We start from the raw sequence: 14,062 nt of genomic DNA on the forward strand, positions 1-14,062 counted from the left end.
ACTTTAAACACTGATTAACCCCTTCTTGCCTGTTGGACTTACCTACTCGATGGTGATGGTGTTCATGCTGAGTGACAGCGCTGGAGGCGGAAAACCGCTTCTCAACTGCACTGTGACTCTGTGGCTCATCTGCTTATTTTCTTCATAGATATGCCCCTTCTGGTTTTCAATTATGTTTTATATCCTCGGCTCAGGTACAGAATCTATGATCTCCCAAACACTCTGTATACCAAGCCTGTGTGGAAGAGCGTGAACCCCCGGATCGAAGAGACTGTCCACGTTGTAGCCTTGAGTGCATCTCGCAAGTTTCTGGATTACTTACTGACAAATGCCCTGGTCGTTGACTTGTGGGGCCTCCAAGGTACTCTGCTTGTTCATCCTTTCTGAGGTGTGCTGTTCAACCAGATTTCATGCTAAGAGGGAGCGGAGGGAGGCAGGCGGGTCTGGGGAGCAGTGGGTAAGCGTCATCTTCTGCCAGACCTGGGGTTCCACGTTCACTTTAGCTCACTGGGGTCTTTCTGGTCCTCTCTCCCACGCTGCAGAAGGCTGTGCTGAATTAGGCTTTTCTCAGCTGGACAGCCTGCTCCCAGGTGAAGGCCACATTGTGGTAGATACCAAGAAATTGTCCAGTGTGAAGAGTGTGAGCCAGGTGTGTACTCGTGGCAGATGACAAGGGGGAAACAATCTCGGTGACAGCCCCTAAAAATCATCCCTCCTATGAAAGTGTGTCCCAAGGGATTAAAACCTCTCCTTGCCCCTGCCCCCATTCCATCCTTGTTTACACGAGGTGGTATGAACCTCTAGTCTGGAACATTGTGCAGGTAATTCCACAAAAGCTGAGCTGACATATCTTCTGTAGAGCATGTCAAACCAGGTACCAGAAATTTATCAGAAACTGCTCACATTAGAGCGGGAGACGGAGCTGCTCAGAGACGTTAACCGAGCCCTCAGAGAAGAAAACGTGTTTCTCAAGGCATCGCTGGAAAAAACTGGCTCTGCTCAACAGGGTGAGAGACAGTACCATTTGCTGGCTCATCTCATTCCCAAATCCCATATTTGGAATGTGCTATTTGTCTTTAAAACACATTTGCTTATTTTTATGTGTACATGTGTGTGCCTGAGTGCATGTGTGCCCACAGAGGCCAGCAGAGGCTGTCAGGAGCATCACCACCCCACCCCCCCCCGGAACTGCAGTTACAGACACCATGTGGGCATTTGGAATCGAACCTAGGTTCTCTGGAAGAGCAGTCAGTGCTCTTAACTGTTGAGCCATACCTCCAGCTCCAGAAGAATAGAAAATTGTTATGAGTTACTTCATATCTTAGTCCATAAACAAAAAACCAGAACACTTTCTCTTTTGCCCTCTAAGATTTCTTAGAGTGGCTCCAAAGGAAATATGCTGATAAGTGAAAACATAAAATGTCCCCAATGCTGGGCCTGGTGGCACACACCTTAAATCTGAGCACTCAGGAGGTAGAGGCAGAGACAGGTAGATCTCTAAGTTTGATGCCAATCTGGTCGAGGGAGTGAGTTTCAGGACAGCCAAATCTACACAGAGAAACCCATACTTTTTTCTTTTGTACCCCAGCCCAGAGGGCAGATAACCCAGAGGGAGCTGAGGTGAGAGCACAGCTGCCGGCAGTCAGAGAGGCCAAGCAGATGTGTGCTCATCAAGCCGGCTGCGATGCACAGCTGGCCAGAGCCCTGAAGGTGTTCTATGGAGGCATGAGCATGGCCAGACGACAGCTGCTCAGACTGCGGCAGTGCAGACCCCCCGTGAGTACTCGGCCTCCCTGCAACACCCAGACAGCACTCCATTGAGCCTACAGATTTGACGGCACAGAGACGGGAGGTGTATGTGTGAGCAGATGAGCAAAAATAGTGCTTTAACAGTGTGGATCCTGGCCAGGCAATGGTGGCACATGCCCTTAATCCCAGCACTCGGGAGGCAGAGGAAGGTGGGTGGATCTCTGTGAGTTTGAGGCCAGCCTGGTCTACAGAGTGAGTTCTGGGACAACTAGGGCTACATAGAGAAACCCTGTTCAAAAATCCAAAATAAAATAAAATGATATAAGCCGGGCGGTGGTGGCGCACGCCTTTAATCCCAGCACTCGGGAGGCAGAGGCAGGCGGATCTCTGTGAGTTCGAGGCCAGCCTGGTCTATAAGAGCTAGTTCCAGGACAGGCTCTAAAGCTGCAGAGAAACCCTGTCTCGAAAAACCAAAAAAAGAAATAAGAAAAAGAAAAAAAAAAAAAAAAAAAAAAATAAAATGATATAAATAAAGTACCGTGTAACCTATCCTGGTTAGGGTTTCTATTGTTTCCATGAAACACCATGACCAAAAGCAAGTTGGGGAAGAAGGGTTTGACTTACCAAAGGAAGTCAGCATAGGAAGCCAAACAGGGCAGGGTTCTGGAGGCAGGAGATGGAGGCCATAGAGGAGGGGTGCTGCTTACTGGCTTGCTTCCCATGGCTTGCTTTGCCCACCTTCTTATAGATCTTGGGACCAAGAGGGTCCCACCGTGGGCTGGACCCTCTCCCATTGATCACTAAATGAGAAAATGCCTTACAGCTGGATCTCATGGAGGCATTTCCTCAACTGAGGCTCCTTCCACTCTGACGAATCTAGCTTGTGTCAAGCTGACACACAAAACCAGGCAGTGCACCATCTCTGGGGCGTTTATTACCCCTTCCTGTTTATTAAGCATACCTTTTTAGTATGATTAGATCTTTCTATAACTGCTTGTCCTGTAGGATTGTGTAGTATACTTATATGTAATATGCTTTATGTTGTAATGTACAAAAAACTTGATTCATTGTTTCACTTTTACTAGAGACGTATGTTGGAACACTGTCAATCTTAATTTATGCAGGTGTACCCATAATAGCCATAACTTCTAGCAAACATGAGATCACAGAAGTAGCCTTTTCAGAACTTAAAGCAGTTGCCCACTGAAATCCTAAAAATGTATCTCTAGTATGGTGCACATCCGTTAATTTTCCAAACTGCAAAATGAAACACATCATTTGCCAAATTTCATGTCTTTGGGTACCTTTTGGGTTACTTCCTTTAGGTAATGGAGTTTGGTTATACAAAGAACAATTTCCTTGGTTTGTTGCCAAATGATAGAAAACTCTTTCTTTACAAATCTTTGCTATTAAAGTGGTTGCTTATGAAATTGAGGCTTCTAGCCCATTTCCTATTAATGGCTGATCAATTTCATCATTATCTTGTGCTAGAAGACCTGGTAGGCCTATATGGGATCTGATATATGTTATGTACAAAGGATGAATTCTATTTCTGATTGCTTGTTGTAGTTGAATACATAGCAAAATTAATTCTGAATCATCTGGAATAAGTTCTGTTTCTGAATGTTGACAGTCAGTAATTATATTAAGAGATCCAGGAAAATCTATTAATACCCACAAGAATGGCTTACAGATCTGATTTTTGAACCCAATCATAAGGACTTTGAGCCACTTATTTTTCCTGACTCAAAACCTGCCTTTCCTGATTTATTTATTTGCATCAGTATAGAATGTAGGGGGGCTCCAGAAATTGGTATCCATCTTACTATACAAGGGGGAATCCAATTAGTTATTTTTAAAAACTGAAGTCTCTCGCTTTTGGGATATTTATTGCTAATCTCTCCCAAAACTTACTGCAAGCTCTTTGTCAATGTTCAATTTCTGCCCATAATAAGGCACTTTCAGCATTAGTAAAAGGTATCACAATTTCTGCTAGGTTTATTCCTACTAATTGACGAAGTCTTAATTTTTCTTTCAGAATCAGTTTTGAAACCTTTTCTACATAGGTCTTTAATTTTTTTACTATGTTTGCTAATAATAATAATATCAATTCTAAGATATCTTCTCTCTGCAATCTCCTGTGGAAGACCGAGTAGAAGATAAAATAACTAGAATACAGTCAAGCTATGGATCCATGCAATCCACATATGCATCCTGTAATTTCTATTCTACCGAAGCCAATTCTCTCTCAGCCTCAGCTGAAAACTTCCTTGAACTATTTAAATTGTTATAACCTTGTAAGGTTCAAAATAAATTACTTAGCTCTTGAGTTCAATTCAATTGTGGGCCATAGCCAGTTAATATCTCACAGCAATTCTTGAAAATCATGGAGTTTGTAATTGATCTCTCCTGATTTGTACTTTCTATGGTTTAATTTTCTGTAAACCTATCTTATATCCTAGATAACTGATAGGATCTCCTCGTATTTTTTTTTCAGGAGTAATTTGTAATCCCCAGCAAGGCAAAATTCTCTTTACATCATCAAACATTTTTCCTAAGGTATCTGAGTCTGAATCAGCTAGTAAGATATCATCCATATAATGGTAAATTATAGATTGAAGAAACTTTATGAATTAGTTCTAATGGCTGTTGTACAAAATATTGACACAAGGTGGGACTGTTCAACTTTCCTTGTGAAAGAATTTTCCAGTAGTACCTGTTAATATGTTGAACATTATTTTATATTTATTTATTTATCCATTGGTTTTTCGAGACAGGGTTTCTCTGTGTTGCTTTGGAGCCAGTCCTGGAACTAGCTCTTATAGACCAGTCTGGCCTTGGATTTACAAAGATCTGCCTGCCTCTGCCTCCCAATGAACATTATTTTAATTAAGCACTGGGAAGGCAAATTTTCCTTTGTTCTTGTAAAGGCATAGTAAAAAAGCAGTCTTTTAAATCAATATAATAGATCACCCCTTAGGCAATAGAGGGTAAGGGAATTCCAGGCTGTAAAGAGCCCATTGACTGAATCACCTTATTTAGGACTCTCAAATCTGCTAACATTCTCCATTTTCCAGATTTCTTTTTAATGAAGAATATAGGAGAATTTCAAGGACTGGTTGATTATTCAATGTTTATCACTGAGCTGTTCCTGTACTAGATGTTCTAATGCCTGTAATTTTTCTGATGTCAAAGGTCGTTGTTCCACACAGATGGATTTGTCAGTTACCCATTTTAAACAGGGTGGTTGGTACCTTTGAAAGACCAACAGCCACTGTGCTCTGCTTAGGTATAACCTGAACTGTCTGTGACTGTTCCTGATAATACCTTTTACTACTTTTTTTTTCTAGAAGTATTCATTTTATGGTTTGTTTCTGAGATTGGAGGAATAGTAAATCTTTGTTTCCATTGCTGCTACAAATCATGTCCCCATAAATTCATGGCCACGTATGGCTTTACTTTTCCTATCTCTCTTTCTGGCCCTATACACTTGATCATCTTTGACTTTGTTTTACCTGAGATAAAGTTCCAATCCCTAGAAACCAAATATTTACCTCCTGAAGAGGTCAATTTGGATGCCAAGATTTTGGTGAAACTATTGTTACATATGCTCCTGTGTCTGTTAACCCTTCAATTTCAATGTCATTGATTTGTATTTTTAGCTTTGATCTCTGATCATTTATAGCAGCTTGCAGAAATACTTCTTTTCTGGTCTCTCCTGAGTTTTTGTTTTATCTGTTGAAGCTGTTTTGCCCTTGATTATACCCAGAGCAGTGTTGTTTTTTAACAACAGGCTTGTCCATTTTTATGCTCTGTGAATGATTTTCAATGTTGACAGGGAATGACTGAGTCAAATTTGATCTTGGGGCCTGTAGGAGGTTCTTAGGGTACTTCCTGATGGCAGAGATTACCTTGCCTGGTCCTTATTGATCTGCATTCCTTAGTCCAATGCTGGTCTTTACCACACCTTCTGCATATTCCAGAAAAAAAAAATCTCTGGAAAAAAAATACTGTTTCTAGGAATGCCTTGCTTACCATCCCTTTTCAAATGACCTTGCTTACCACAATTAAAACATTTCACATTTTGATTTTTCTTAAAACTTTTAGAAATGCTTCTATTAGAGTAGTATCATAAATGAGAGATCCAATATCAGCCATATTCCTAATCCATTCAACTATTGGTGCTGTTCTTTTAAAGGCCCAATCACCCTTTTGCATACTGAATTAGCATTCTCAAAAGACAAAGATTTGATTGTCGTCTGACTCTGGATCTGATACTAAATCTGTTTATAGCTGAAGTCAATTGTTGCAAAAAAATAGTGAAAGCTTCTTTTGGACCTTGCATAATTTTAGTAAATGATTCAGACCTCTGATTCGTCAACCTTGTCCCAAGCATTTGAAACTGCTAAATGATATAGTGCCACGTCATGATCATCAAATTCAAGCTGCCTTTGTAATTCAGCATACTGACCATCATCTAGCGACTGATCTTGGGGAATATTATTAATACCTCAAGCTCTGATTTTTGTTCTATGACTCTTTTCACCATGTTCATCATTGTAACTGGGGATAGCCTCCAATATTATTGTTGCCAAACCTTTCCAGTCTTGTGAGATACTTCTGCTCCTAGTTGCCTGTGAATTCACCACATAGGGTGAATACATAAAACATGAACAACTGCTTCCTTAAATCTCCTCAAATCTAATAGGACTCCATTTAACTCCCTGATAACCTTAGGGGTGCCTATTGTATATTGGTAATTCTTGTCCAGTAACTGGATAAAAACTAAGGCTGGTTTTCTAACAACCTTGGGCCACCCCTCTTCAGTTTCATCATGAGTACTTTCTTATTTTCATTTATAAATCTTCCTAAGGCTTGTATCCTATCAACCCACTTTCCACATTTGAACACAAAAACCACCCTGCCTCTTAAGGATAAAATATCAATGACCAGACTGGTAGGAATTATAAATTGGTATGTCAATCTCAAGTCAGTCATCTTTTCATTTTCTCTATTTCCATGTCATTTAAAGTAGCCCTATGCAGGGGCCTAACACCCTGAGTATTATGATATTTCCCATTCTTAATGTGGGAAAATTTTTTCCTTTTAGTAGATTTAACTCTCTCCTTGAGGATTTCCCAGGTATCCTACCAAATCTGATGGCTTCTCAGGAGCCAGATGCTGGCATGAAAGCCTACTAGCTCAGAGGCAGAGCAAGCACCCAGCTGACTTTCTTCCTCTGCCAATGTCGCCCCCAAAAGAACCTTGCTCCTATGCCAACTGAACAAAACTCTCCCAACTAGATGTCCTTCCTACTTCCTGTGTCTCTCTCCATCCTCTTGACTTCCTCTTACTGTTTTATTCCCTGTCAACTGGTTACTTGCTCCACCTCTTGACCTATGGTTGGTTTTATTTTACAATATTCAAGCAGAAAGTTCTCGGATTACAGGTGTGTGCTCAGGTAGAGCTAACACCACAACTAGAAGCAGGGTTTTTCCATAAATGATCCAATCTCTGGGTTCACAGTGTGATCAAATATCCTACAACAGGACTGGCACCACTAGGAGGTGTGGCCTTGTTGGAGTAGGTGTGGCCTTATTGGAGGAAGGGTCTCAGTTTTTTGCTCTCTGTGGATCAAGATGTAGAATTCAACTCCTTCTCTAGCACCATGTTGGCCTGTATCCCTCCATGTTTCCTGCCATGATAAAGGAATAAACTGGAAGCCAGCCCCAATTGAATGTTTTCATGTGGGCTTGGTGTGTCTTCACAGCAATAGAAATCCTTCCTTTTTTTTTGAAGGGAAAATAACATCTTCATTTATTTTTTTCAGCATGAAGGAGGAGCTCAGCAAACATGAGTTCTTGTCATCAGTGCCCAGCTGTGAGCAGGCTGGCTTGCTCGCTCAGCACTCAGAATACCCTTTTCTATTTTTTATTTTATTTAAATAACGTTTTCATTTATTTTACATACCAACTGAAGTTCCCCCCACCACTCCTCCATCTTCATTCAGAAAGGGGTAGGCCTCCCAAGGGCTTCAACAAAGCTGGCACAATAAGTTGAGGCAGGACATAGATAGCTCTTCCCTTTGCGTCAAGGTTGGGCAAGGTAATCCAGCATGGGGAACAGGTTTCCAAAAGCCAGCCAAGCATCAGGGACAGGTCCTGATCTTGGAGCCTTACAAAGAGACCAAACTATATAACTCACACACATGCAGAGGGCCTAGGTTGATCCTATGGAGATTCTCTGTTGGTCCAGAATCCATGGGCTCACATGAGCTCAGGTCAGCTGTCTCTGTGGGTTCCCCATCATGACCCCCCTGGTTTGTACAATCCCTCCTTCAAGACTCCCAGAGCTCAGCCCAGTGCTTGTCTGTGGATCTCTATCTCTGCTTCCATCAGTTACTGAACAGAGTACCTCTGATAGCAATTAAGTCACCAATCTGCTTACAGTAAGTGACCAGTTCAGGCATCCTCTCCACTATTGCTAGGGGTCTTAGCTAGGGTTATCCTTTTGGATTCCTAGGGGTTTCCTTGGCACCAGGTCTCTCCCTAACCCCAAATTATCCCTCATCAAGACTCCTTCAATGCTCTTCCCCACCATCCTGTCTCCAACCCACCTCCCACACCCAGCCCAACCAAACCACTCCCTCAAGCTTCCATCCCTCCATTCCTCAGTCCCTTGTCCCCAGTTTTCTAGGAGATCTCTTCTATTTCCCCTTCTCAGGGAAATTCATGCTTCCCTCTTTTGGCTCTCCTTATTATCTAGTCTCTGGGGCTGTGGATTTAAGTTGGTATCCTTTACTTCACAGCTAATATTCACTTATGAGTGGGTACATACCATGTCTGTCTTTTGGGGTTTGAGTCACCTCGTTCAGAATTATTTTTTTTCTAGTTCCATCAATTTGCCTGCAAATTTCATGAAGTCAATTTTTTTTTTTTTTTTTTTTTTACAGCTGGGTAATACTGTTGTGTAAATGTACCAGCTTTTCCTTATCCATTCTTTGATTGAGGGACATCTAGTTTGTTTCTAGGTCCTGGCTATTAAGAATAATGCTGTCATTAACATAGTTGAGCATGTGTCCTTAAAGTATAATTGAATATCCTTTGGGTGAACACCTAAGATCGGTATAGCTGGGTCTTGAAAGTAGGTTGATTCCCAATTTTCTGAGAAACCACCATATTGACTTCTAGAGTGGCTGTACAAGTTTGCACTCCCACCAGCAGTGGAGGAGTGTTCCCCTTACTCTACATTCAACATAAGCTGTCATCACTGTTTTTGATCTTAGCCATTCTGACAAGTATAAGATGGTATCTGAGTCGTTTTGATTTGCATTTCCCTGATGACTTAAGGATGTTAAGAAATTCCCTAAATATCTTTTGGCCATTTGAGAGTTTTCAGTTGAGGATTCTGTTTAGATCTGTACCCCATTTTCTAATTGGATTATTTTGTATTTTGATGTCTACTTTCTTGAGTTATTTATATGTTTTGGAGATCAGCCCTCTGTCAAATGTGGGGTTGGTGAACATCTTTTCCCATTCCATAGGTTGCCGTTTTGTCTTATTGACTGTGTCCATTCCTTACAGAAACTTTTCAGTTTCAGGAGGCCCTATGTATTAATTGTCGATCTCAGTGTCTGTGCTACTGGTGGTATATTCAGGAAGTAGTCTCTTCTGCCAATGTATTCATGGCTACTTCCCATTTTCTCTTCTATCAGGTTCAGTGTAAATGGATTTATGTTGAGGTCTTTGATCCACTTGGGCAGTTTTGTGCAGGACAACAGATAGGGATCTACTTGCAATCTTTTACATGTCAACATCCAATTATGCCAGCACCATTTGTTGTTGTCTTTTTCCTCATTGTATAATTTTGGCTTCTTTCTCAAAAACCAGGTGTTCATAGGTGTGTGTGTGTGGATTTGTTAGGGTCTTCAATTTGATTCCATTGATCCATGTGTCTGTTTCTATGCCAATACCAAGGTGTTTTTTTTTTTTTTTTCTATAGCTCTATAGCAGAGCTTGATTGAAGTCAGGGATGGCGATACCTCTGGAAGTTCCTTTATTGTACAGGATTGTTTTAGGTATCCCAGGTTTTTTGTTTTTCCATATGAAGTTGAGTATTCCTTCAAGGTCTGTGAAGAATTGTGTTGGGATTTTGATGTGGAATGAATAGACTCAGGCCCCATAAATAAAGTTAAGCACTGGAGGCTGGAAAGTTGGCTTAGCCAGTAAAATGCCTACAGCACAAGTATGAGGACCTGAGTTTAACCCCAGGGACCAAATAAAAAGTCAAGCATGGCAGTGACTATGTAAAATTCTAGTCCTAGGGAGAAGCAGGCAGGGGATCCCTGAAGCTCACTGGCCAGTCAGCCTTGCCTATTCAGTGGGCTTCACAGCAGAAATCCACCTCAAAAATAAAACAAGGTGGACTGCTCCTCATGAACAACTTGAGACTAACTCCAGGCTCCCACAGCACACCTGTCAATAACCTCCTCCACACTCTAAGTACAAACCAATTTGTATCATAGGTTGACTATCCCTTATCTAACATGTCTCAGGATTTTTTGATTTGGGGGATATTTTTATGGACTTTAACTGGATGAATGCCTCTCACTCAAAAAGCCAAAGTGCTCTCTAGCATCTGAAATTTCCTGACTGCTAACCCATAACTATCCTCATGGATTAATGTTCAGAATATATAATTAGCTTTGAAATAGGAAAAAGAAACATGGAAAATTCACTGGGGAAATAGTGGGCAAAGGATCCAAACAGGCAGGAATCTACTGATAATCCAGGAAACAAATCGAAGCCCAGTGCCATGTCACCTGTCTGCCCCATCCTCCTCTGCCGATGCTCCCCGGACTCTGGAATCCTTTCTAGGGGTGCTTCCACCGGGCAGGGGAGACAGCAGTAAATGCCTTCGTCTGGGAATTCTTGTGCAAGTCTCAATGTCTGCAGCACTGAAAGAACAGGGCATTCCAGTCTGAAACTGTGGACTTCTATCTCATCCTGTTCCTGGTGGATTCCAACAGCCTTCTGAAGCGCCTGCTCCAGGTCCCCACTGACTGCTCGAAGGGTCCAGTGCAGCTCTTCAGCCACATGGACATTTGCTGGACACCTCGTCCACACGCACCAAGTATTTTCACTCCAGTCATGACATCTACTGTCATTTTTTTCCTTTTATTTTTTAGGAAGACGATCAAATGCTTCGACCTTTTGTGCACCAACGGTCACAGATGCTAAATGATTTGGAGGACCTGCTCGAGTCCAGCTTACGGAGGCTGAAAAATGATGTTGCTTTCATAGTGAAGAAGAAGAAAGAGTATCTACTGCACAGCAAACAGTGAGGACGAGCAAACGACAAACACGCTCTGAGTTCGTGAGCTTCACTGACTCATGCAATTCCATCTCCCATTTTTAGGTGAGATACCTCCACTTGCCTCTTTCCTGATAAGGACCTGCTATATGGACCAGATTGGCCTATCTTGCCTCTGTACACCCTAACCCCCTGGCCAATATGGGGAATCACAGGCCTGTGCCACCACCATGCTGGACCTTAACTGGATTTAAAAATTCTATAAAAATCAATACATATACAGATCTGTCTGGAGACAGATGTCTGTGGTAGATGTTCAGAACCTAAGGCTCTGGGTTTGTGTGCCCACAGTTCAATCCTGGCTAAATCTATCACTCACACATTGTACAACGTGGGGCCACTCACTCACCCTCTTTCCTCATCAATTATCTGGGATGGTTAATGATTACCAACATTTATATTAGTGCTTTCCTGGGAAGTAGCTCACATTCTTTTTTCCTTTTTAAAAAATAATTTTTATGGTTATCTATGTATGTGTGTCTATACATGCGTGTGGTACCTTTTTGGACTAGAAGAGGGAGCTGGATCATCTGGAGCTAGAATTACTGGCAGCTTGCAGCCCCACCCTGGGTACTGGGCACTGATCTTGGGTCTTCTGCGAGACCAGTACATTCTTTTAAGCACTGAGCCACTTCTCCTCAGTTTTCTTTTTATTTTTTTTGAGACAGGGTTTCATCTTAACCTAGGCTGCCCTGGTCCTTGGCTTCATATCCCCAGTGCTACTATTGCAGGTGTGAGACAACATGCCAGGCTTTTCCATTCTACACTTTAAATAAAGCCTGTCTGGTTAGTTTGCTTCTGTTGTCAGAATAGACAATGGTTGGTTCACATTTATTTTGTACTCCTGCTCTGACCAAGTCTACCCGTCCACAAGTTGCCTCCACTTGTTTTCTATTCATGTGCTTTCTGAAACACAACCAGTCGGCTCAGCAGCAGTAGTGCAGTACGCGGTGCAGAGCCAACTGTTGGCAAACTCCCTCCAGCAGACAGCCCGTCCTGTAGTGGACACTGATTCCACCAATGGTTGGTGAGTCTTACAGACTGACAGACACCAAGTACTCTAGGAAGAATCTATGAGGAAACCTTTCAGGGCCAGGGGGACATCTAGTAACAAAGTCACAAGAATAGTTAACCCTTGGGGCTGTAGAGGTGGCTCAAGTGTTTAGAACACTATCTGCTCTTCCAAAAGACCCAGGTTCAATTCTCAGCACCTACATGGCAGCTCACAATTGTCTGTAACTCAAGTTAAAGGGGATCCAACAACACATGCAGGCAAAACAGCAATGCACATAAAATCTTAATTTTAAAAAAGTTTTAAAAATAGTGAGGTGTAACACACATTTACCAGGTACCAGACTCTAATAATCATAATTCCAAACATTTGTTAACTTGTTCAGTTCTCACAATTTTATCACTTAATGTGTGCAGGACTTCCTTGAAGGTTCCTAAAAAAACAGAATTACCTTATGATCAAGCGATCCCATTGCTGCGTGTGTACTCAAAGGGGCTGGAATAAGCATGTCGAAAGCTAGCCATACTTCACATTCACTGCAGCGTTAGTCAAGCTGAGTTAGGGCTTAGGTGCCCACCAATGCACAACCAGGATTTTAAATATGGCGTGTGTGTGCACAAAAAAGCTACTCCACCTTAAGAAAAACAAGATCTTTTAACTAAATTGATATATCAAACCACCTTCTAAATATTCCTATTTATACCTTTGCACAAATGACAATCACAGAGAAGCTTCTCTTAGCAGTGAGTGGTTGTGAATGCAGAGAATCATGGCTGGCCAAAGAGCTGACGTTAAGTGACAATGGAATGCTCATCCCTAAACATAATTCACACCACTCCCCTCTAAAGCTCAGGAACACAGTGGAGGGAGGGGCTGGAAGAGAGGAAGAATGACAGTGGGTGCTGTGTTCTGGGCATGACAGCCACTGCAACCAGGATCACAGAGCTCTGGCTGCCGGCACTGGGCCTGGCAGCTATCAGTCACAGACTGGTAGGTGCTCGCAGGGCCCTGGCGCTCCCTGCTGAACTACTGACAGACTTGGGGCCAGTCACTGTCTTCAGCTGTGGACTCACTGAGAAGCCCCTGGGCTCCAATCCAAAACCATGGGTGCCCAGAAGGCCATGGTCACAGAACAAAACGGAAAGCGTGAGTGTGGGGAAGGGACTGGAAGGGCTGACAGGGTTGAAGGGCAATGAAGAGGTGGGTGAGAGAAACCAGAATGTATTATATACTTGTGTGAAATTGTTAAAGAACAAATAAAAGTTTTCTTTAAAAGTGGGAAATTCTAATTTGTGACAACACAGATAAGCTTAGAGGACATTGTGTTAAGTGAATAATCAAACTATATAGGGAATGCCATTATATAATTTCATATCTACAAAAAATAACTACAGAACGGACAGCGGGATGGTGTCCTCCAGGAGCTTGAGGACTCTGTTGAATGGGGAAAGGAGTCTTTCTTCATCAATGGTACAAGATACAAGGCATGGGTCTGTGTGTTCTGTTCCAGGCTAACTGACCATAGTAAACAGTGTCTAACTAAAGGGGGTTTTGTGTTCTCATCACAAAGAAATGGTAAATAATCTGAGGTGATGGATGCTATTACTTTTATTTGCTTATTCTATAATGTGTGCATGTATTTAAATGCCTCTTTTTTTCCCCCTTCAGACAGGGTCTTACTATACAGCCCTGGCTGTCCTGGAACTTGCTCTGTAGACCAGGCTGGCCTCAAACTCAGAGATCTACCTGCCTCTTCCGTGTACCACCACCCAGCCATCATCCCCAATCTTTCAGCATATGTATCTCAGGTGGTTATTACGAGAGGAAATGCTCTTTTTATTTTAGCGTTTCAGTGCCAACTGTGTCTGAAATGCAAATTCGAGAAAAATTCTGCTGAGGCTGTCAAGATCAATAAAGTCAAAAGTCATT

General features: G+C 42.2%; 1 protein-coding gene across 1 annotated transcript in view; it reads left to right on the top strand.

The window, feature by feature from the left end:
• The window catches only part of LOC119827984 (kinesin-like protein KIF28P), a 43,748-nt gene extending 32,656 nt beyond the window's left edge, over positions 1 to 11,092 (top strand). The window contains exons 19-23 of the mRNA XM_038349979.1: positions 195 to 361; positions 543 to 651; positions 862 to 1,007; positions 1,589 to 1,776; positions 10,937 to 11,092. Coding sequence (XP_038205907.1) covers positions 195 to 361; positions 543 to 651; positions 862 to 1,007; positions 1,589 to 1,776; positions 10,937 to 11,092 — 766 coding nt within the window. The remainder of the gene's footprint in view (positions 1 to 194; positions 362 to 542; positions 652 to 861; positions 1,008 to 1,588; positions 1,777 to 10,936) is intronic.
• The last annotated feature ends 2,970 nt before the right edge of the window (positions 11,093 to 14,062 follow it).

The sequence above is a fragment of the Arvicola amphibius genome, chromosome 12 (assembly GCF_903992535.2).
Source record: "Arvicola amphibius chromosome 12, mArvAmp1.2, whole genome shotgun sequence".
Lineage (NCBI taxonomy): Eukaryota > Metazoa > Chordata > Mammalia > Rodentia > Cricetidae > Arvicola > Arvicola amphibius.